The 24,443-nt window shown below is 37.5% G+C and overlaps 1 protein-coding gene across 1 annotated transcript in view; it reads left to right on the top strand.

Moving 5' to 3' along the window:
• Positions 1-24,443, top strand: part of CSMD1 (CUB and Sushi multiple domains 1) — a 1,638,713-nt gene that overhangs the window by 1,114,920 nt on the left and 499,350 nt on the right. Inside the window, exons 13-17 of the mRNA XM_065401391.1 lie at positions 12,245-12,427; positions 15,262-15,588; positions 16,438-16,632; positions 19,706-19,844; positions 23,934-24,121. Of these exons, the coding sequence (XP_065257463.1) occupies positions 12,245-12,427; positions 15,262-15,588; positions 16,438-16,632; positions 19,706-19,844; positions 23,934-24,121 (1,032 nt within the window). The remainder of the gene's footprint in view (positions 1-12,244; positions 12,428-15,261; positions 15,589-16,437; positions 16,633-19,705; positions 19,845-23,933; positions 24,122-24,443) is intronic.

The following is a 24,443-nucleotide window of genomic DNA, read 5'->3' as shown; positions in this document are numbered from 1 at the left end:
AAAATAAGGAGTGAGTGCTTTGAAGATGAGGACTGAGTCCTAGAATATCATTCAAAATGCTATGGGAAGCCAGTGTAGAGAGTGGAGGACAGGTTTGATATGTCATAATAGTCTGTGTTGCTAAGGAGATGTGCTGCAGCATTCTGTACTAACTGGAGTTTCATAAGAGCTGAAGGCCCCATACCCAAGTATGAGAGGAGTCAAAGACATGAATAACTGAGCCAGGTCTTCATCCACCAGAATGAGATAGAGTTTCCTAGCCAAGCAAAGAGAGAGAAAGCATTTCTTATGGATGCTGTTACATAACAGCTCAGTGGCAGTAGGGAAACAAAGAGTACTCAGATACTATGGACTGAATAGACCAATTGTGGGTGTGCATCTTCAATGAATGGAAACTGCACAATAGCTACAAGCTCTTCAAAATACTTCCCTCTGCTTACCAGCATCACCTCTGTCTTGCTTGGGTTCAGCTTCAGCCAGCTGTTCTTCATCCAAGAGCTGATCTCATCCAAATTTTAGGCCCTCTTGGTGATAATTGTGTGCTCATGTCTCGTGAAGGACAGTAGAACTGTTTATCATTTGCATATTGGTGGCTCTTGAGTCCATGCTGTCTGACCAGTTCACCTAGAGGTTGCAGTAGGTGTTGTAAAGGACCAGTGAGAGATTTGATCCTTATGGAACTGCCCAAGTGAGGGTTCTTGTAGTGGAGGTGCAGTTTTCTATCACTACTTGTTTGAATCCTTTCTAGGTGGACACATCCAGCCATTTTAGTGCAGAGACAGCAGAATCTCATGTCAACAGTGTCAAATGATTCTGGGAGGTCCAGGAACACGAGAATGGATTTCTGTCCTCTATTCACTGACAGGAGGAGATCATCCATCAGTGCCACAAAGGCAGTTTTAGTTCTGAATACAGGTTGAGATGGGTCTTGTTAGTTAAATGAGTTTGTAGTTGACCTTTTGCTAGCTTCTCTGTCAGCTTGCTCAGGAATGGGAAGTTTGACACTGTGGGAGGGGGGTAAGTGTCTAGGACTGATGTATACAGGGTAAGTGTCTAGGACTGATGTATACAGGTTTCTTCTGTGTTGGTTAGACTATTACATGTTTGAAGGATGAAGGGAAGCTTACGTCTCTGAGGCGTTGGCTGTTTCAGTCAGGAGTGGCACCGGTTCCTGATTCTCTTTCGTAAGTTGGGAAGGGGATTGGAGGATTCACAATTCTTGGGTCTAGACTCCTTTACAGTGTCCAGAATTTCTTAATGAGTGAATGCACTGAATTCTGGGAACGTTGACTGGTGTATCTAGACATTCTAGGGTGTTGACTGGTGTATCTAGGCAGAGTGAGTCCCTGCTGTTTTGAGACTTTCCAAATGTGCATGATCTTTTCAGTGAAGTAGGATGGTAGTTCTTTGCAGCAGCTCAGCTGTGATGCAGGTTGTAGGCATTCAGTATTAATGAAGCAGTTTATCACACTGGATTGCTCATTGGGGTGGGATTTGAGGAATTCACTATTTCATCCTGTCTGAATCAGTCTTTGTTTTTTGCCATGGGTGCTCTGGTTTTTGCCCCTCCCCCCTTTTTCCAGTGCAGGTTGTCAGAAAACCAAGGAGATTTCTGTGGACAAGGAGGAGGAGGGGGCTGTTCAGGAGCCAACATGTCAATGACTAAAGCCAGTGTAAATGGTACTAATTCACCAGGCCCTTGACGCCTTGTCCTGTGGGTGGGGTGCTGTTGTTCGTTATCAGGCTTTGACATTTTTTGGAGTCTGTGAGTCTTCTTGATATTCATATTGAGCAAAGGTCCGCATTGAGCTGCCCACAATGATGTTCCAGTCCTTTTCCTGAGTGATGTAGTTAATTTAGAATGCAAGTTACTGAGTAGCTCCCATTAGCTACACCTTTCCAGGTCACTATGGTTTACAGGTGAAGCAATAAGAAAGGAAGAAAGGTTCAGCAGTTAGAGTGCTAGTCTTGGATATGCCAGCCACGTTCAACTCCCTGCTCCACCACAAACTTCCTGTGTGAACGCTGACAAGTCACTTAGGGCTAGAGTCACAAAGGGACGTAGGTACTTAACTGCCACTTTAGGTGCCTAAATCCCAGATTTACCTGCCACTGGTATTCACAAAACCCCTCTCAGCAGCTGCTGACCTACGTAGGTGATTTTCTAGGTGGCTAAACGGTCCCTTTGTGAATCTAGCATTTTGTCTCCCTGTGCCCTGTTCCCCATCTGTCAAACAGGCTAATATTATTTCTGAACTCCATAGGGATGTTGTGAGGATAAGTATATTAAAATATGAGAACAGATATGGCTAGAGCCTGGCAAAAGACCCAGAGGACTGGGTCAGTAATTGGTTAAAAGGCAGGAAACAAAGGGTAGGAATAAATGGTCAGTTTTCACAATGGACAGAGCTAAATAGCTGTGTCCCCCAGGGATCTGTACTGGGACCAGTGCAGTTCAACATATTCATAAATGATCTTGAAAAAGGGGTAAACAGTGAGGTGGCAAAGTTTTCAGATGATACAAAATTACTCAAAATATTTATGTTGAAAGCAGACTGTGAGGAGTTATAAATGGATCTCACAAAACTGGGTGATTGGGCAAGAAAATGGCAGATGAAATTGAATGTTAATAAATGCAAAGCAATGCACGTAGGGAAACATAATCCCAACTATACATATAAAATAATGGGCTAAATTAGCTATTACCACTCAAGGAAGAGATCTTGGAGCCATTGTGGATAGTTCTCTGAAAACATCCGCTCAATGTGTAGCAGCAGTCAAAAAAGCTAACAGAATGTTAGGAACCATTTGGAAAGGGATAGATAAAACAGAAAATATCTTAATGCCACTATATAAATCCATGGTATGCCCACACCTTAAATACTGTGTGCAGTTCTGGTCACTCATCTCAACGCCCCTCCCCCCCTCCACCCTCCAAAAAAACATTAGAATTGGAAAAGGTACAGAGAAGGGCAGCAAAAATGATTATGGGTATGGAACAGTTTCAATATGAAGAGAGATTAAAAATTACTAGGACTTTTTAGCTTGGAAAAAAGATGACTAAGGGCAGGTATGATAGAGGTCTATAAAATCATGACTAGTGAGGAGAAAATGAATAAGGAAATGTTATTTACTCCTCCACATAACAAAAGAAGCAGGGGTCACCCACTGAAATTAATAGGCAGGAGGTTTAAAACTAACTAAGGAAGTACTTCTTCACACAATGCATAATCAACCTGTGGAACTCATTGCCAGGGGATGTTTTGAAGGCCAAAACTATAACTGAGTTCAAAAAAGAACTAGATAGGTTCATGGAGGATAGGTCCAGCAATGGCTATTAGCCAAGATGGTCAGTGATGCAACTCCAGGCTTTGGGTGTCCCTAAACCTCCAACTGCCAGAAGCTCAGACTGGATGACAGGGGATCGATCATTCAATGATTGTCTGTTTTGTTCATTCCCTCTGAAGCAGTGGGTCTCAGCCAGGGCTACATGTACCCCTGGGGGTACACAGAGGTCTTCTGGGGGTACATCAACTCATCAAGATATTTGCTTAATTTTACAACAGAACATAAGAACATAAGAACATAAGAAAGGCCGTACTGGGTCAGACCAAAGGTCCATCTAGCCCAGTATCTGTCTACCGACAGTGGCCAATGCCAGGTGCCCCAGAGGGAGTGAACCTAACAGGCAATGATCAAGTGATCTCTCTCCTGCCATCCATCTCCATCCTCTGACGAACAGAGGCTAGGGACACCATTCTTACCCATCCTGGCTAATAGCCATTTATGGACTTAGCCACCATGAATTTATCCAGTCCCCTAACAGGCTACATAAAAAGCACTAAGAAAGTCAGTACAAACTAAAATGTCATACAGACAATGACTTGTTTATACTGCTCTACATACTATACACTGAAATGTAAGTAAAATATTTATATTTCAATTGATTTATTGGTAAAAATGAGAAAGTAAGCAATTTTTCAGTAATAGTGTGCTGTGACACTTCTATATTTTTATGTCTGATTTTGTAAGGAAGTAGTTTTTAAGTGAGGTGAAATTTGGGAGTATGCAAGACAAATCAGACTCCTGAAAGGGTACAGTAGTCTGGAAACGTTGAAAGCCATTGCTCTGAAGCACCTGACATTGGCCACTGTTGGAAGATAGGATACTGGGCTAGATGGAACATTGGTCTGACCCAGTATGACCATTATTATGTTTATAAGACTATGTTTATGTGGCAGGTAGGAGGTAAAGAATGGTTTTTGTTTGTTTGTTTGTTTGTTTTGCTTCTCTGTTAGCATCTGTCAGTTCTCACAAATACAACTGTTCTGGGCGATGGATAGCCTGGTTAATCCATGTTGCCTCCCCTTGGTTACAGAAGCAAGTAACTTTTGTGGATAGAATAACTCGGATATGAACTCTTTCATGCTTGTGCTTACTTAATGTGGAAATGACAACATTAGCTCTGGATTTACTTGTTTTACTTGCAATATTTGGTTTACGGATGTATAACATTTTCATTGTGAACTAAGAACTCAGTTCATGACCTTAATGTCAGGGGAAAAAATCTAAAATAGTATAATGTTCTTTTATTATGCTATGTTTTAGCTTCATGACAAAGCACTACAATATTTAATAGAGAGGGTTTCATTGTTCAAGTATTTAACAGATATGTGACAATATACTAGGAAAACAAGTTAAATATTGTTTTGCTGAATACACTATGATCATGCATTTGAAGTAATTAGTTCATTATTGAATTGCACTATGAGATGACAATATTTAACAACTTGAAAAAATCCATAAGCAAAGTTCACTACAGTGGTCACCTTTAAGGGCACTTTTGGGCTACATCCAGACTGAGCTCAGTACAGCTCTTGGAGACAAGAGTCACAAAGGGGACTTTACCTCACCTTTTAAATCCTCCTGTTACTGTGGCTGTCTGGTTGTTGGGTTAGTCCCTGTTATAAATTAGAGCAGCCTCAGAGGTGCTGCATTTTATTCTCAGCTGTTCACAGTCCCAAGGGATCATTCCAATGGAGGGAGCGGGAGGATATGGCTGGGATGGAGAAATGTATAGGTTACTCTTCTTAACCTGTGTGAGAGGGATGGGTGGTATGGGACCAGCTATTTTGTCCTTGCATTATTTCAAGATTCCGCTACACTGATAGAATCATCCACTTGCCATTTAATCTGGCTTTAAGGATGCTTTGGACCACCGAAGCACCCTTAATGAAGCTGAAACTATGACTCAACATGTTTCTATTCATTGGAAAAATGTAACCAGTTTCTAGCTTTCAAACTGGTAGAAATTTTTTGTGTGCGATCACTATATAGCAAAGTGATTTAATTTTTATGTCAGGATCTGCATACATTGATTAATCCTGATGTTTTAGCCTGCAACAAAGTATTGGTGTGTACATGGGATTAAAATGATATATCTCTGAGCTTTGCTCATTTTGCTACATACTCTTACAATTCATTTTCCACCATTAATTTTACAAACAAACAAACAAACCAAAAACAGATTTTGGAAATTCCAAGTTGTATTCATGAAAAAGAATCCTTTATTTTTGGATAATGCTTTATCCCTAGCAATCTTGCTTCTGGAAAAGGAAAATTTGGACCCAGTTCCCTCAGAGCCTTTAAAGGCTGTTGCTGAACCATAAAAATTGGCTGCCAAGGATCAGTGATCTCAGAGATTGCTGTGTCTAAAGTAATGGATTGAGACTGAATTTCCTCTATTCCTTAGCAGGGGATTTGCAGGTGTCTGCCCGCACTGCAGACAATTTAGAGCATCCATGTTCAGGAAGGATCCTCATTAAATTTCCTGACTACATGAATATTTATTTCCAACTGTCCAACACACTGTTTTTTAAAGTTACCACTTTCTAACTCTCAACCTCCTTAAATACTGTATTGACTTATTTATGGTCAATATGGAATTCATGAATTTGGTCCTTTGAGTAACGAAGCTGAATTTTGGAAAAGGTCACAAAACTGTAAGGGTATTTGTCTTTGCGGTATCTTCTAAATTGAACATCACAACAAAAAATATGCTTTGTTGCATCTGCCACATTGTTTAAAATATTTATGAAGTATAGAAGAGTGAATATTCAGTTTGATTCAGTTCCATTTATGCAAATACATCATTAAAATGTTATATGCTATTAATATTTTTAGGTTAAAGTTGTCGTAGTAGGTATTAATATTCCCTTTACATGTGATTTATTGTCAGATTATGGAGTTTGACTAAAACATCAGCTGAAATGTTTGAAAACATAGTGGTAACAGGGGCTTAATCGGAAGTGTGCAATTACAGTCCAGCAACAGGAAAAAATGTTAAATTACTGCCATAACTAACAATATCAAAACCACAAAAGTTATAATATGGAATCACCGATCAACTACTTTAATCTTTCAGTTTTGTAGATTCAAGTAATGCAAAGACTTCTCATCTAGAAAGGCTTGGTTTGTAGTCTAACACCTTCACATTACCCATAGTTCTTCCTTAATCATAGGTTAAACATTATTTTGAAACTGCCATAATTCCTCTCTTGAAAATAAAACAAAATGGCAGAAAAGAACTTTGATTAAATTTAAATGTGTACAATCTTCTCATCTGAACGTGTGGGAGAGTTTAATCTTGTCACTCTACCCACATAAGAAGAGAATATGCCCCCAAAGTTGGTTATTATTGCTAGTTTACAAACAAGATGAAAAGCCTTTCCCCAAAACACTGAAAAAGAGAACATAAAAGCTGGAAAGAACTGAATAAGATTCACGTTAATATTCTAGGTAAGCAGAGGAAGCTGGTGTTTCAAATGGAGTTTGAGAGCCTATTTGCAAACGTCATGAAGTTCACACAGCTCTAATCACTTAGATCAAAAGAAGTCTGGGATTGAATGAGTACAGAGAATAATCCTAAAGGAATGGAGTTTGTATTGCCACTTTAAGTAGGTTAACAAAACAACACTGAATAGCTTTTATTTTGATGTTCTTCACTTTAAGAGTTTTCTATGCTAGGTTTGAATTATGCAAAAGGAGACAGGCTCAGCACAGCTCCTACTAGGTTGGCCGGAGGGAGGCTCCCTTTTCATACATCTGGTGCAGCGGCCGCCTGCAAACCACAGAATGGGGTGCTGGTTTGAGTTTGAGTTGAAATAATGTGCAAGATTCATCCTCAGTTAATTCAGTCACTTTGCTAATTAGTTCTTTAATCTAGTGCCTGACAATCAGCCGATAGGCACAACAACAAACAATGAAAGTAAAGTTTGTAACAAAACAAAAGTATATAAAAAGCTTTGGGAATAATTAAATAAAATCTAATACTTGACACAGAGAGCAAACATAACCAAATAATATTCCTTATGTATAAATATATAAGGTCAGATTTTTGCAGAACTCTCTAGTCCCTTTGCTTTGCTCTGACAATGGAAAAGGGACATAAAGCTGGTTTAACAATCTTCTTGGTTTGGGAAAATGGCTAGGTGGCATACACCTGACGTAACCTGCTCTTTACTACCATTCCATTCACAGCACCTGGCATACAGGGCACAGATGAGCAAAAGGGATTGTGGCCAGAACATCACTGCTCTGCTGCTGTTTGTGGCTTCCAGAACATACCTAATTTAGAACAGCTCTGAGGCTGTCCCACGGTCAGGGAAACACAAACAGAGTCGGGGTTATAGTCTTTGTTATGCTCTTTAAAGCAATTAAGAATAAAGAGAACAACATTACAGGAAGAGACATAAGTCCTAAATACTCTGTTCTGCTGCCCATGGAGTTTTGGCCTGAGACACACATTTATACTTATTCTTTACAAAAGAATTATCAACAAAAATCAAGTAATTATCTTAGAGTTTACTACTAAAAACTGGCAGCTATTTATAACAAAGCTTTGTCAGTTTTATCACTCCAGGACTATAGGTGAGTCTATTTACAAGAAGAAAAAACATCTTAAATAAAGTTTTCAGGAACAAGATTACATGGAAAGATCTTTGGAAGGAGATTCAATAAGAAATATATATAAATACTACGGGGGCGGGGAGAAAGAGAGTGAGTTCTAAAATGTTTAGAATTCCTGTTTGGTTGTGGGTTGGAGTATTTTGGTTTTGGTCATGGCAATTGTGAGAGAAAAATCAGAGACTCCTTGACAAAGGTAGAAGTTATTGATCTATTTTTAAAAATGTATTTAAAATTAAAGCAAGTAGAGGTCATTTTCATTGTTCTACTTTAAGACTAATAATACAGCATGATGTAATAATGTTGAATACTTTTGATAGAGAAAAATAAATTTAATATAGATTTCATAGATTTTTGAGGCCAAAAGAGACCATTAGTTAATCTAGTATGAGCTGCTGTATAATATAGGCCATATAATTTTGACTGGTTGCTCCTGTATTGAATGTTTGTCTAAGCATATCTTCCAGAAAGGCATCCAGTCTTGACTTGAAGGTTTCAAGAGATGAAGAATCCACCACTCCCATTGGTAATTTGTTCCAGTGGATAATAAACATGTGCGCCAAATTTCTACTTTGAAAAGTTGGGGGTGAGGGTGGTGAATGGCCTCCCTGATCTCCCCAATTCTGTTGCCCCTGGTTCCAGCCACTTGTCCTTGTTATGCTTTTCTGTTGATTAAAAAGCCCTTTAGAATCTGGTATTTTTCCTGAGAGATATCACTTATACACCATAATGAAGTCACCTCTTGATCATCTTTTTGAAAGAAATACTAAAATGTGGAGAAGTTGATAATCCTATTTTTTTTTTTAGTAAGATAATAAAAATCAGGACTCCTGCTCTTGCTACTGACTTGTTGTGAGATTTTAAGTAAATCAGTTCTCTACTAGCTGTAAAATAGCAATGATAATATTTATTTACTAGAAGTGTTGCAAATATTAGAATCTAACTTTTTAGAAAACCCTTAAAAGGCTGGAAGAAATGATAATATTTAGGTATCTGTCGGTTTCTGTCTGCAAATCAGGTAGTAAAATAAATATAAACATAAAAAACCTAAATCATATTTGCACCCACATCTAATTGCTTCTACAGAATTAGGCATCCTTGGATGAAAGGTAATTTGTGTATGTATGCGCAAAGTATGCCTGTTACTTTAGGTAGTCCTGTTCTTCTTTGTCCCTTCTGCATCTTCACATATTCTTATGTGAAAACTCACTTTATTGTAGAGCCCTCTTCTTACCCATGTCAAGTAAAGGATGAGTCACTCAAAACAATTTCACCTGCTTCCAGCGTGAAGGCATAGGTAATGGTATCTTAGAAAAAGCCAGGCACTCCTTTGCCATCACCTAAATTAATGACAGCACTCATTTTGTGTGTTTAACAAATTAATCTTACAATAAAAAGTTGATTATAAGAGTAAACATATAATAAATGAGATGCTGAATTTCTAACCCCAGCACTCAGCATTCTGTCTAGCTATGTGGTGAAGATATAATGCACTATCTTTGTTACAAAAAGAAAGACATTTACTATTTAAGATAGTTAACTCTATGTAGCTTCTGTGAAAATCTTAGTTCTCTGCCCCAGTTCTCTGATATCTGTTCAATTTGGGTAATGCAAAGTTGGTCGGACATGGAAGGGAGAACTCACAGCAATCTCTTAAGGAATGAGTCATCAGCTGTGCTTCTGTGAAGCTCCGGCAGGAGTTGTGCTTCTAGAGCTCCTTCTGAGGCAATGCAGCTCTGATTTGCCCCAAGGCAGGATAGAGTTTTTGGAATGTAGTGCTTAGGATAATTCATTGCAAAGCCATATCTTGAACTGAGCCTTTAGCTTCTACTCTACTGCAGGCTATAATAATTCTGTATTGATTATTCATGTTTGTTTACCATTAAAATGTGTTGACTCTCATTAGCATTGTCAGGTTATATTATAGTGTACAACTGCTTGTAACAATAAAGATTTAGTGGATCAGTGGTCATGGCATTTGTTGTAGGTATTACCAGTTTTTAAAAGGTACAGTTCCTCATTTATAACTGTTTATATATATTCATGTACCAGTCACAAAAGGTGAACATTCTTTTAATGCTGGCTTCTGGTGTGATTTAGATTTCTAGTGATACAGATGAGGGTTTTTTTACATACAGCAACTGATTTCAAAACTACTTAGAGCTCCTCAATGGAGCTGCTGCTGATACTTTTTTTTCTCTCCAAAGTTTAATCTTGCAATTGCCAGGAAAATATGTATAAATCCCCCTTTGCTGATGAACTACATGTACTCTGGTGATTTGTATGTCAGACATTTCTGCGTATTTGTCAGCAATCTGATCATAGATGCTTTAAAGGCTCTAAACACAGTGGATTGACTACACCTATGGTAATAAATCATACCTGACGAACTTTTGCATATTAAATATTTCTGTTGGAGAAGGAGAATGTCATCATATATCCAAGCTGTTGGGATTTAACACATGGTAGATTTAGCAGTATTTGACAATAGCCATCTTTTTAACAGAGTTTGGAGAATCAGTAATATTTAATAATATTCAATGAGGGTGGAAGTTTGTTGTTATCCCTGATAACATTTCTTATAAAGACCCTTAGGTAAAACCCTGCCCTGTTGAAATGAGGAGTTTTGCCATTGACTTCACTGAGGCCAGGATTTCATTTGTTATGGATGTAACAAAAAAGTTTACTTTATGTATTGTCGGAGAAAAACACAGTTCTCACTCTTTGGTTGGGTGCAGCAAAGTCAGATACTTTATTATCTCTAGCAATTGTGTGGAGGGAGAGAACTATACAGGTCTCTCTACAGGTAAACAATTACAGCAAGTATTTATACCTTTTGTTACATACAATAATAAGCAACAGCTGCATTTTGTTTATACATAGGTCATCCTGATATCTTATTTTTCTCACTTATTTAGACTCTAGTCTACATTCCATATTATCTACACAAGGTCGCAAAAACTTCTCACACAGTTCTTTCCCACTCGCCTCACACAATCCTCGCTTCTACAAATCTCGCATTATTAGGGTTACAGTTAGCCTGACAAAATTCAGTGGCAAAATTCCCTTTTCGTTTAATGGTGTAGATAGAATTGGGCATTAATTGTCAGTAACTATCATTTTAGTTACTGTACTGTAATACTACTTCTCTCATTATTTAATATTTATATTTCATGCATCTAATGTTCTCATTTAACATAGGTTTCATAAGAAAATATTTCTGTATTAATTACTAGCTGATAGTTACAAACATATTTGATGTTTAGCTTCATCCGACATCAGTATTAGTTAATCCTCAGCATGCCTTTAATTATAATATTTATGACTACTCAACATTGACATTTGACCTTAATAGGAACCATCATTTAAAATATTGTTCTATTTCCAGTGTAGTTGGTTGTATTTGGAAAATATTGTGGTTCTACTTTTTAGACTATAACATATTAGTATTGGGTTTCAGCTTTATTGTGTTTCATTGATTAAATAGCAAGCTTCTTGGACTGTCCAGTAAAATGCTTTTTGTTTTTATTTTTTAATACTGTTACTAACAGCCCTGCAAACTGAAATTGGGGTTTGAGAGTCAAGATGTATTCTTTGTTGCTAAATCATCATCACTGAATCTGCAGACCCACTTTTAACCATGGTTATATCACAGCAACTGCTGTTGTTTTAAATTCTGTCCTCAGATATAACCAGGATTACACAGGTGTAAATATGGTCCCACAGTTTGAAAGAATTGCTATTTAAATTCTATGATGCACAAAACAGAATATAATCCATCTCTTTGACTGTACTGGATGAATTGCTACCAGGAGTAAAAGTGGTGAAACCTCTTTTGTCTCAAGGAAGTGAATACACATAATGGGAAGCAAGGGCCACAATCCTTTCCCTTATGAAATCAGTGGGAGAACTATTTATTCACTTCAATGATGCAGGATTGAGCTCGGTAAGCAGATCTGCTGAACAAGAAGGTGTCCTATCTACTTTTCACAGTCACATCACTCCTAAAGGGAATGTAATATCAGTTAATGCAATAGGTTTTGATTATTTGGGATAAAATTTTCAAAAACACCTAATTCCCATTTCCATTGACTTTCAATTAGATCCTAAGTCATGTCAGTATGTGCTTTTGAAAATTTAACTTTTGGTCTATTATTATTTTTAAATGTTATTTCTGGACATACTGCTAAATGTCTGAAGCTGTTTCTGGTATTGAAATATGCATGAAATGCAAATATATGTTTAGATTCAATATTTTGTTTATCTCTTCCAAATTCAGAAATTGAGAAAGGAAGTTGTGGAGACCCAGGAATACCATCATATGGAAAAAGGACTGGCAGTAGTTTTCTGCATGGAGACACACTTACCTTTGAATGTCAGGCAGCTTTTGAACTTGTGGGAGAGCGAATGATCACGTGCCAACAAAATAACCAGTGGTCTGGCAACAAACCCAGCTGTGTTTGTAAGAATTGCTTTGATTTTTTCTTCCTACTAAATTCTTGACCTAAGCCTATTCCTTTTTTTGGCACTTGCAACTCACCAGCAGGGAAACATTTCAAAAGACCTTGAAGACGTGTTCTGTGATAACTCTACTAGATAGCTTAGTAGTAGCTCATTTACAAGGAACATCACGTAGAGCCATTTTAGATTTCTTTCCTTCATTTTGTATTTAATTGAAACATTTAATACTTTTAATGTAAATGTGAGTTAAATAAAACCCTAATTGAGAGATTGCTAATAGCACATAAGTGTTCAGTAGGATATCATAGCACGTATCTAGTGATTCTGGCAGGGTGAAGTACTCTGCATATACACATCAGTAAAGTCTTTCTTTTTTTAACAACTTAATAAGGTTGTATAATAATTTAAGCAATATGAGGTTATCCAGCACAGAACATGATAGGCAAGATCAGTGGATGCGATTTTATTTCTTTTAGCCAATAAAAAATATTTATAGTCAAGTTTGCACTTTGGATGGATTTAAATGATGTCAGTTTATATAATTCAGAAGTAAAACAGAGTAAATCTTTGCAAGTGGGCAGGTAAATTATGCTTTTTATCTATCTTCACCATTTTTAGAAAATGAACACCTTCTTGCAGTTTTACAAGTAGCACAGGGACTTATCAGTTGGGGGCATTTTCAAAAGCACTTTGGAGCACAATTCCCAAAGTTAATGGGGCTTGTGTTGCTAACACTGGTCTACACACAGTTTTTGTACAGGTATAACTGTGTTGGTTAGGGGTGAGATTTTTGTTTTACTGAAATAGTAATACCAGTACAATCCTTAGTACTGTTTTACCAGTGTAGCTTATTCCCCATTTCGTATATGAGTAAGCTATGCTGGTATAAACAGATTTATATTGGTGTAACTACTTCCACACTAGGGTCATAAATAACTTTGCTTTAAAAAGCATCTAGTTATTTTATGTTTCCTTGTTTGTGTGTTTCAAAAATTATAAAATTTATGTTTGAGACAAATAGGTTATTTAAATAATTTAATTATAATTATTGAGGGTAGAAGAAGTGGATTTTTGCAATTTTTCCTTTTAAAAAACATGCCTACTTTTAGTAATGGTGAGAGTGATGGTTCACCAAATATTCAGAAAACATGAAAACTGATGCAAATCTGGGTTTTCATAGTTCACAAACAGTAATCTTGCAGTTTTCTTTTTAAAAATAAGATGTATTTAAAATTATAAGCTGCTTTAAAATTGAGATCAGGCTTTTTTTTTTTTTTTTTAATTTTTCTAACTCTGCTATATACAGTGGGCCAGGTTTTCACTGTTGCTTCAACAGACCTCCAATTGTGTGCGCACAACTTTGCACATGCATTCACCCTTTTTCCCCCAATGTTCCGCCACAGGTCAGAGGACATGCACAGGTGACAGATTCTATTACTTGTGCATTCAGCTGATATAATTTGCATATGCAGTACCCTTTGGAACAAATGGGTTGTGCAGAAGAGTGAAGCAGCCTTTTGAGAATCATAGTGTGTGTGTGTGTATGTGTGTATATGAACATATATACACAGATACATTTCCACAAAAGTGTAATAGCACTTTCATTTCAATAATCAGTTTAGCTTAACATTTTAACTCTTGGAAACATTTTCAAAACAAGTTATTTAAATCCTATAAAACAAGAGAAAATGTATTATTAAACAGTCAAAACATTGATTTCAATTTGAAACATGGTAAGGGATAGAAAAGGTCCAGCCCTTGTGTGGGGTGCAATGAACCCTCCTCTTACTCTATGTTCTCCCTGCTCAGATACCAACCACAACTCTGAATACTGGGAATTGGCCCTGGTTAGTGGTGTTTGGAGTGTAAGCCATCCCAAAAGTGTAAGAATGAAACAGAATCATGATTCACTCCTTTTCTCCCACTTGTACCATTTACCAGAGTTGGCCAATAGTAGAGGTGAGCATATATTGCCTTTGTTTTAGAAGTGGATTAGGCCATGTCTATACTACCACTTATGCTGGCAACATTTATATCACTCAGGGTTGTGAAAAAACAACCCCCTGAGTGACAGAAGTTTTGCCGGCATGAATGGTAGTGTGCACAGCGCTGTCAGCAGAACTTCCCCCACCAACATAGCTACCGCCGCTCATTAAGGTGGTTTTATTATGTCGATGGGAGAGTTGAGGTGGTTTTATTATGTTGACAGGAGGCTACACGAGCGATCTTACAGCAGCACAGCTGCATTGGTACAGCTATGCCACTGTGAGCTCGCTAGTGTAGACATGGCCTTAGTGAGCATTCTTCTTTGGAACCTTTTAGACCACCACCTCACACAAGTGGAGACTTACAGTATCTGCAACATGAGCTTATGCTTTACTGGCACAAATTGGCTCCACGTGTCATTTTTGATTGTCACAGGAGTGTTCACACAAATTCCATTACTACTCTCAAACCAGCAGACATGCATCCAGACTCCACTACTTTTATGCACATTCACTTAGCTCACAACACTATTGTTCTGTACTCTCTTGAAATGGATTCTGTTTGTGTTTCTAACAATAAATAACTTGAAAGATCTGATAGTGTCATGTAGCCACATGTGAGGAACTAAAAAATCATAAATGCATAAAAAGGCGGAAATAAATGCTAGACCAGGGAAGTAGTCTGACATTATTAAACATGATCACATTACAAGCTCCAGCTAGCAAGAGTCATGATTTGTTAGCCCAATCTTCAAAACCATCCATTTTCCACAGAAAACAAAAGTAAAAAGAAACATGTTTTGTATTATTGCTAAATGTTATTTTGAGAGTCTATTATTGTCTCTCTTAGTCTCATGCTTCTTCAACTTTACTACACCATCTGGAATTATTCTTTCACCAAACTACCCTGAGGAATATGGGAACAACATGAACTGTGTGTGGTTGATTATTTCGGAGCTAGGAAGCAGGATTCATCTAATTTTCAATGATTTTGATGTGGAGCCTCAGTTTGACTACCTTTCAGTGAAGGATGATGGGATTTCTGATTTACCAGCTCTTGGCACTTTTTCTGGCAATGAGGTCCCTTCCCAGCTGGCTAGCAGTGGGCACATAGTAAGACTTGAATTTCAGTCAGATCACTCTACCACTGGAAGAGGCTTTAATATCACTTATACAAGTAAGCACCTGTTTGTCTAGTTTAATTAAAATGTTATATTTAATATCAAACCCTTTCTTTGGTCACAATAATACAAAGATGAATTAAGAATGTGTGTGTTTAGACAAACAAATAATTAAATTTCCAAAGGAAAACCACTGTATGTGTGATTTTAAGATATATGAGGTCTTAGTCTTTTATGTAAATTGCAAAAATTATAGTATCTATATAACATAGATATGACACCCTTACTCTTTCACTGAAGATTTACTGTTTTCAGTTAGTTTTCCAACATTCTGTGTAATCTCTTATGTTTGTTTACTCTTACTATATATACAGCTCAGAGCCAATAACTCTTAATTTGAAAAATACTGAAAATAAGAAACTAGTATGATGTGTGTAAAAATGCATAATTGAATCTGTTACTTGGTAACCCCTCCTTCATATATCTATTGAAGTGCCTAAGTCTAAGGTGCTCTTTGTTGAGATGTCTGATAACAGATGCTGTCTTGTAAGTAACACTGCCACACTTGCTATAAACTACTGGCCCTTTTGGAAGTTTTGGGTGAGGTAAGGATAGAGTAGGCATGGAGACTGCCCTCTTAGTCCAAGAGATGTTCCACTTAAGTCGGAGGTAAATTGGCAGTAAGGCTTGCTCTCCTGCAGCCTGTGATTTTTCCTGTCCTATGGATAAATCAGTCTAAAGGCTTTCAATATGGTGCCTTGCCAAGCACTAAATACACGTTAAAAAAAATCCCACCTATTTTAAGTGTACTTTGTGTTAAAGTAGGTAGATTTAATGTAGAATTTTTGATGTCATTTTTGCACAAGTAATCTGGTGCTTTTGTTCTATTTTCTTTTTTAAATCAGCCTTTGGTCAGAATGAGTGCCATGATCCTGGAATTCCCATAAATGGAAGACGTTTTGGAGACAGATTCCTTCTGGGAAGTTCTGTTTCTTTTCATTGTGATGACGGCTTTGTTAAAACCCAAGGCTCTGAGTCCATAACCTGCATTATGCAGGATGGAAATGTTGTGTGGAGCTCCACTGTCCCACGCTGTGAAGGTAAGGGACACACTCCTTCTTTTATAGTTATTGTCTTACATAGTATAACTATTTTATTTTTTATTGCCTTTTCACATTTAGAACATTATCAAGACTGTTTTGCCTTTTGTTTATCACTCTTTTTTTTTTACAATAGTTTCAGTGAATAGAGAATAGCATGTAATATCTCAAGACAATATACACATCTTTCAAAGAATAGAGTATCACTTGAAAACTTTTTGTTGTAAATGTGTTGAAGTTTTGACCACCACCTTTGTCTATTAGCTGTGAGTTATGGCTAGTGAAAGGATATGGTAATTTAGATATATATGGCATATAGTGGAATGGTGGTAGCTGCCCTATAGTTTAGACTGAAGCTAGCTTCCTATTATAAGCCTGATTTGTAAATTCTACGTATAACTTCCCCAAAACAAACATATCCCCCTGAAATTTTGAATGTCACATGTCGTCATGGGGCAGATTCCTTCATTTTTACCAAAATTCCAAGAAAAATACATTTTTAAAATTCTGGTACTTTGAAAATGTACGTGTGTGTGTGTGTGTGTGTGTGTGTGTGTGTGTGTGTGTGTGTGTGTGTGAGAGAGAGAGAGAAATTCCTAAATGTTCATTATGTCTCCAAAATTACTTGGCCTGAAAATTCCAACTTTGTTTTCTTAGCCTTGCCTAGGAAAATATATTAATTAGATCAGATATACAGAATACTATCTCACTGTGCTGTGCCAAATATAATATAGAAATATAATGGTCATAATAGGCCAAATCCATTATTTTCTAATAGCTAAGTGGCAGGGCATTACACAAACTTAAGCCAAGAAGCAAGTAACTATTTTTCTTATGTAAACATTATGGTCAAGAAGTTGCATGGCCTCTGACCTCAGATAGTTCCAGATACTCACTGATATATTTTTGTAGATATAGGGCTAGACCTTCGTGGTGTAAATTGTCATAGTTCTATTGATGTCAGTGGAGCTACACTGACTTACACCAACTAAGGATCTGGCCCATATTTCTGTCAGTATTCTGGCTGTGCAAGAATTCATTTCTTGAAAGATAGTGTGCATTTTTAAGAAATTTAGAGATACTGAGAAAAGCTGGCAGCAATTTGATAAGATGTGTTAGATGTAAGCTTAAATACTGCACTAGCAAGATTCATAATCTTAATAGGGCCATGTAATCAATTGCTCAATGGAGCAGTTTTTGCCTAGAGCAAGAACAGTCTATTCCGAGGGGGTTTCTTCATCAAACAAAGTTTTCTGATTTTTAAATTCTATACACATAATTGGTTCAGGATTCAATATCCTCTTCGTAAAACTTCATTAGAAAGTTTTCATAGGTGCACAAGCAAAGAAACCATGTTGAGAGCACAGGGAAAGAATGAGCAGGGAGAAACAAATACTGAAATGATTGTCTTTAAAGAAATACATCTGTAGGGTTTTATCCTTCTCCCACTGAATCTTGTAGGACATTTGTCATTGATTTCAATAGGAACAGGATTAGGGTCTTAATTCATCAATCTAAAAGACTAATAGTTTTTCAGTAAGTGCAGTTCTTTCAAATTAAAATAAAAATGTCATTTATTGAAAAGCTATTTCTTAGTGTAGATTTTTTTTTTCTTCTGACAAAAGGTTTCTCTTTTCTGATGGTAGTTATAAACCAAGTGTCCATTGCTTCAGGCTAGTTTGGAGATAATCTGGTCTGATTGTGCAGGCCCATGACTTGATTGAGCTACTCTGTTATGTTCTGCTTTCAAGCACATTTAGCAATCATCGTAATAAGTGATGTATGAAAAGTTCTTCTGCACAGGATAATGCTTTATCTGGTGCAGATCAACAAAGTTTTAATAAGACTAAATTGATTTTTTTAAAAGAATATAGGATAAATTGCACTTTTTGTCAGCTTTAAGAGAGTACAGACTAGTAGCATTCTGCTAGCTAATATTTCATCCATGGGCCTGAATCTGTACTTATTTGAACTAATGTAATTCAGGGAAAACTGTACTGAGATCAGTAAAACTATACTAGCATAAATCTTGAGTAAAATCAGAATAATCCCTTGTGAATTCAGTTTCTGTTACAAACAATATAGTAAAGATATGACCATTAATTCACTTGTCATAGCTTCATATTATTATTAATTTGTATATGGCATTATTGGTGTTCCTGGCACTGTTTGAAGAAACTGAAGACTTGGAGTAAGATTTTGCACAGTGCATCACAGAACTCTCAGTCAAGAGGGAGGTGGAGCTAAGGTGCCTTTAAGACATCTTTAATACCCTCCAAATCCTGGGCAGCTCCTTGGCCCTTGGTGTAACATAAACAGCCCTGGGATAGCATATCTAAATTATGGCAGCCTATCCCATGATTCCTATGGGCTTCAGTGGTGCTTGGAATCTCCCCAGAGCTGTGTGCTGTGATCCACTCTTGATAAGCTTCTCTTGCCCCCAGCCTCACCCCTAATACATACTCTACAGCACAGCTTGGGAGGGGTTTTTAGAAGACCGCCTTACAGCTTCTTCCTCAGTTCCTGTGCTGGGGCATTTCTCCCCTGTCTGGATCTGAGGTTTTTAGAGCCCTGTTACACTGCTTCCAGACCTTTTTATAAGATCTTTAAGACAAGCAGTTCCATTGACTTCAATTATTACTCACCCAATAAGGTACTACTCAGTATGAACAATGGTGGCAGAATCAGTCCAATAAATTGTGAGTCCTTGTTCTTTTATCTGTGTACCATTCCACACAAACCTATGGTGCATAGTCGAACAAAATCACTATTTATGAAGTAATGTCCTACTCCACATACTACTCAGAAAGGTTTGAAGAATCAAGTCCTAAATGAGCTCTGACAAGACATGATGTCAGGAATTATGCCATTCAGAGAGAGGGGTGTGGGCTCTTTATAAAAAAAATAAGTAAGCAGGATTACTTTTCTCATATAGTACATGTCATTTATTCTTGCTTGTCAGATTTTCTTAACAGTTAACTGAACACTCTCTGTGTGTGTGTGATTTATCAGCCCATTTAATTGTAATTTATAGGTATATATTTCACTACATATATATGCTTTTATTTCCCAGCACCATGTGGTGGACATTTGACAGGATCGAATGGGGTTATCTTGCCACCAGGATGGCCAGGATATTACAAGGACTCGCTAAATTGTGAGTGGGTGATTGAAGCAAGACCAGGACATTCTATTAAGATCACCTTTGACAGGTGAGAACAAGAGAGAAGTCAAACAACAAGACCTATCTCAACACAAACACAGCACCCACATGTTGAAAGCAAAAGGAAAGGAGTGGGGGATATGGAGGAACACTGCATTAGCTGCTTCTAGTAGAAATCTCTGATTTTGTGCTCTGATTTAAGAATTGTGAACTTTCAGTAGACACACACACATGCACTGTACCAAATTCTGCTCTCATTTGTGCCAATGTAAATCTCTTGAAATCAAGAAAGTAGCATTGGATTTACAATGGTACAAGCAAGAGCAGAATCTTACTCAGTGCCTCTACGTAGGTGACTTTGAAAGTACAATTAGCATCTGACTGAGCTACTCCAACTTTACACCAGCATTACTGGGAGAAAAATTTGGTCCCCTTTCCTTGAAGGTTCAAGTTGTAAATCACTATTTTTGGTCTAGGCACTCTTTTCTTTTTTAATGGTAAGGTTTAGTTTTAGTTTAGTTTAGATGATGGGTCAGTCTTCCTGGCAGATTTACAATTAAAGACCTGTAATTCTTCATATAGAGTTTCTTTACAACTGTTATGCTTTTGGAAGCTAATGATAACATAATTGAGTCTGTTTCCTGTCAAGGTTCTTACTTTTTCTGCCTAACACAAGTGCTGTAATAACTATTGAACCCCAAGAAGGGTAACAAAGATATGTTGCTTGTTCATTTAGCCTTTGCTGCCCAAACAGAACAAGACTCAGATGGAAAACCTTAGTACTTAAAAAAATAATCTTGCCATACTGATATCATCTAAGGTTCATAAATTGTTACATAGATTAATAAGATCAGTATCTAACAAGGCAAAAGTATAAATTTTATAGGTAATTTAAGTATTTTCTCTAGATTTGGAAAATAGAGGATTTTATATTTTACTATAAGTCTTACAATCCACACCTTCAGTTACCAAAATAAAATTCTCTAGCCCTTCTGACAGTGAGAACAGCATTTGATATGTAAATGAGCTCACTAATGGTTTTGATGTTGCCAGATCAAATGCACCTTAGCAACCCAAAGTGCATTGAAATAGTCCAGAGGTAGTAGCAAAGGATTGGACACTCCAACTTACTGTTTCATAGTGAAACCTCTGCAGTTCAGGTCATCTTAGTAACTCCTGCAAGGGCAATGAAAAATCATTGGCTGATTATATGTTCAGAATGAGTTGGCCTGGAAATTCTGATTTGTCTTTCATTCTGAATATGAGTGAAGGATAACGAGTTCCTTTCAGGATGCCATCCTCTGGAGGGGCCAGGCACAATACAGCAAATCAAAAACAGGAGAAGCTATGATGCAGGGAATCACCAACGCCAACACCCTCAGCAGCACAAGCTGACACAGAACTCATCCAGCCTCTTCATGACTAGCTTCCCAAATACACAACTGTTAGTGTGTTGCAACATAGATAGATATATAAATTAATGATTCAGAATAAAATAATAGACCGGTCCCACTGATCAGCCAAACGAAAATTAAAACAACATAAATGATATTGGAGAGAGGCTTTGTTTGAGTAGCTGGTATATGTGTCATATAGCTTCTCTCTCTCTCTCTCTCTCTCTCTCTCTGATCCCCAATAAGGAGAAAATAATATCCTTGCATGGGGTGTTGTGACAAGAAAAATAACAGTTGTCTTCTTTTTGAATATTATACTTTTCTTTGGTAAAGATGGCATAGATCTTTTTTTTTTTTCTTTTTTCTGGCCATCAGCTTTTTCAGACTCAGCTATTATATGGCTTAGGGCTGGTCTACACTAACCCCCCCACTTCGGACTAAGGTACGCAAATTCAGCTACGTTAATAACGTAGCTGAATTCGAAGTACCTTAGTCCGAAGTTACCGCGGTCCAGACGCGGCAGGAAGGCTCCCCCGTCGATGCTGCGTACTCCGCTCGCCGAGCTGGAGTACCAGCGTCGAAGGCGAGCACTTCCGGGATCGATCCGGGGCACTTCCGGGATCGATCCGGGATCGATTTATCGCGTCTTAACCAGACGCGATAAATCGAACTCAGAAAATCGATTGCTTACATCCGGACCCGGATGTAAGTGAAGACGTACCCTTTGTGTGATGGGTGGCAGGCAGATCATTTTGCTGTGCCCAGTGGTGCATTGCTAATTACTTATGCCATGGTTCTTATGCTGCAGTAACCTGAGACATTTAGATTATTTCCCAGTGAATCGTGGGAAACTTATCTGTCCTTCTGGGACAATGGCTTTTCTCCTGTCTATGGGCCTTCTTTTGTTGAATAGGCAATAACACCTATGATGGTAAACTAGTATTTTGCACTTGGTAATGCTCGTCTCCTGACTGTGGGGTTTACAGTTTTGGAGCAAACACTTTTAAAGTTACAGAGCAAACATTTAAATATGACCTAAAAACATAGGGCTCAGATGTTATAAGAAAGATTAATGCCTGCAGTATCCTACAAACATTTCATAAAGTTGAAACACTAAACATATTCTTATAACTGTAATATCTGTTTTAACAATACTAACACATAGGTGACTTGTTTCCAGCTATGTATTTGCCTGTGTTCAGTGAGTCCTATGGGCCTTGGCATGAGCTGGCACCTGGTCTGTCAGCACCACAGGGTAAATTGTGGGAAGGCACTGCTGGACTGTCAGCACTCGAGCCTGCACCCTCACTGCAAAGTGAGTGGATTACCAGCCCAAATTAAAGCATCACCTGGGTTTTAGTATCCAGCACCAGACAGCCTGGGTTGAAAACACCACTGAACTTGGATTAGAGAGTTTTGTGTAGGGGGCAGGGATAGATGAAGGGCAACACCTGAGTAGGAGACCAAGTTAACTCTGCAGTAAAGACAACCCCTCAGAGGCTCAGGACAGTCATTTACTTACCTTTGTGACAGTTAGGAGAACATAGAGATTCCTTTAATTCTGAATGAGTTTGTTTCTCTTTTTATGGGCTTCTGAAAAGTAAGAAATATAAATTGAGTGGTAAGAGAAAACTAAGCTAAGACCTAAATATCCTTTGCCTGTTGCTGATTTTTTTGTGTGAGGGATAGTTTTTAATGGATTCATACTAATAGATATATAAAGTATAATGGGTCTGACTGGGAAGTTTGTTCTTGTTATATCATCATTACCTACAAAACATAATTCGTTCTTAACATAATTTTTGGTTACTTGTTAAATTAAAACAATTTACAAAAAAGAGTATTATTCTCATTTGCTCGGTTGACACAATTCCACATATTCCTTATTTTCAGTCCTCTGTAACAACAAGAATTCAGTTTTCATTCTCCCTGGCCCACTAATAATGTGTTTCTCATTTTGTTAAGACAGTTGGAGGATATTTGCTTTCAAAAACCATGTTCTTTTGTACAGGAACACAGGGTTTCTTGCCCCCAGAGATTAAACCAATCATCTCCATAGGAGAGTTACATAAAACGTCAGTTATAGTATATTTTTCATACCTGGCCACAAAATATAAATCTTACAAAATGACAGAAGTCTGTTTCTACATGAATGCTCTCAAACTGACATGTACAAGGTTCAGGTTTCCTAGTTCATAAGGCTATCTGATATAACCACTAACAGTTGAGAAAAGTGTTTGCTGTGCAGCATGCCTGCCAATGCTGAGGCTAGAGATAGGACTAACCTGTGTTCATTTAATACAGGAATGGCTAGCAGAGAATGATTGCATACTTAGCCACCCTTCATGAATCTGAACTCAGTATGCTTAGAAGCACTGTGGTCTACTGGATATGGGACTGGGACATAAGAGACTTAGATTTTATAGTTAGTTAGGACCTGCTGTGTGATCTGGGGCAAATCACTTTGCAGACAGACAAAGATTTGAATGGGCAAAAAGGCACAGAAAATGTAAAGTGATTTGCCTCAGATTGCCCAATAGGTCAGAACTGAGGGAAGAAAGGACTAGAAGGGAGGAAGAAAAAACCTGACCCTGCCTTAGTTTTAATTATTTTGATGTGTCTGTAGACATTCTGAATTATATATTATCTGAAATTCTTGGTCACAGTTACATTGGAGTTCTAACATTTTCTGAAAGTTACATTTTTACTCTGTTTATACACTAATTTGGTGTGTTCCTTTTCAGATTTCAGACGGAAGTTAATTATGATACTTTGGAAGTCAGAGATGGGCCAGCAAACTCATCACCATTAATTGGAGAATACCATGGTACACAAGCACCACAGTTCCTTATCAGTACTGGCAATTACATGTATCTGCTGTTCACTACAGACAATAGTCGTTCCAGCGTTGGCTTCCTAATTCACTATGAGAGTAAGTCTGAGATTTCTCTGATATATTTTTATTTAAATATTAAAAAAATAATAGGAAATATTATATACAAATAAATTATCATAAATATATTTGCCTAAGATCAAATGATGTTTACCCCATATCTTACTTAGGAACAGATTCTGAAACCTATAATCATGTTGAAAAATTTTACTCACTGGCATGGAGTAAGGTGCTAAGCAGCAAGAATAAGGTGTCAGAATCTGGCCCTTGGATTATAAACTCTTTGAGACAGGGATAGTCTCTTCATTTTATGTGTGATATATAATAGCACAATAGGGCCATGATCCCTGATTGTGCCCTC

Source organism: Emys orbicularis, chromosome 3 (assembly GCF_028017835.1).
Source record: "Emys orbicularis isolate rEmyOrb1 chromosome 3, rEmyOrb1.hap1, whole genome shotgun sequence".
NCBI classification, from domain to species: domain Eukaryota; kingdom Metazoa; phylum Chordata; order Testudines; family Emydidae; genus Emys; species Emys orbicularis.
Note: the sequence above shows the minus strand (reverse complement) of the source record. Positions and strands in the feature narration are given on the sequence as shown.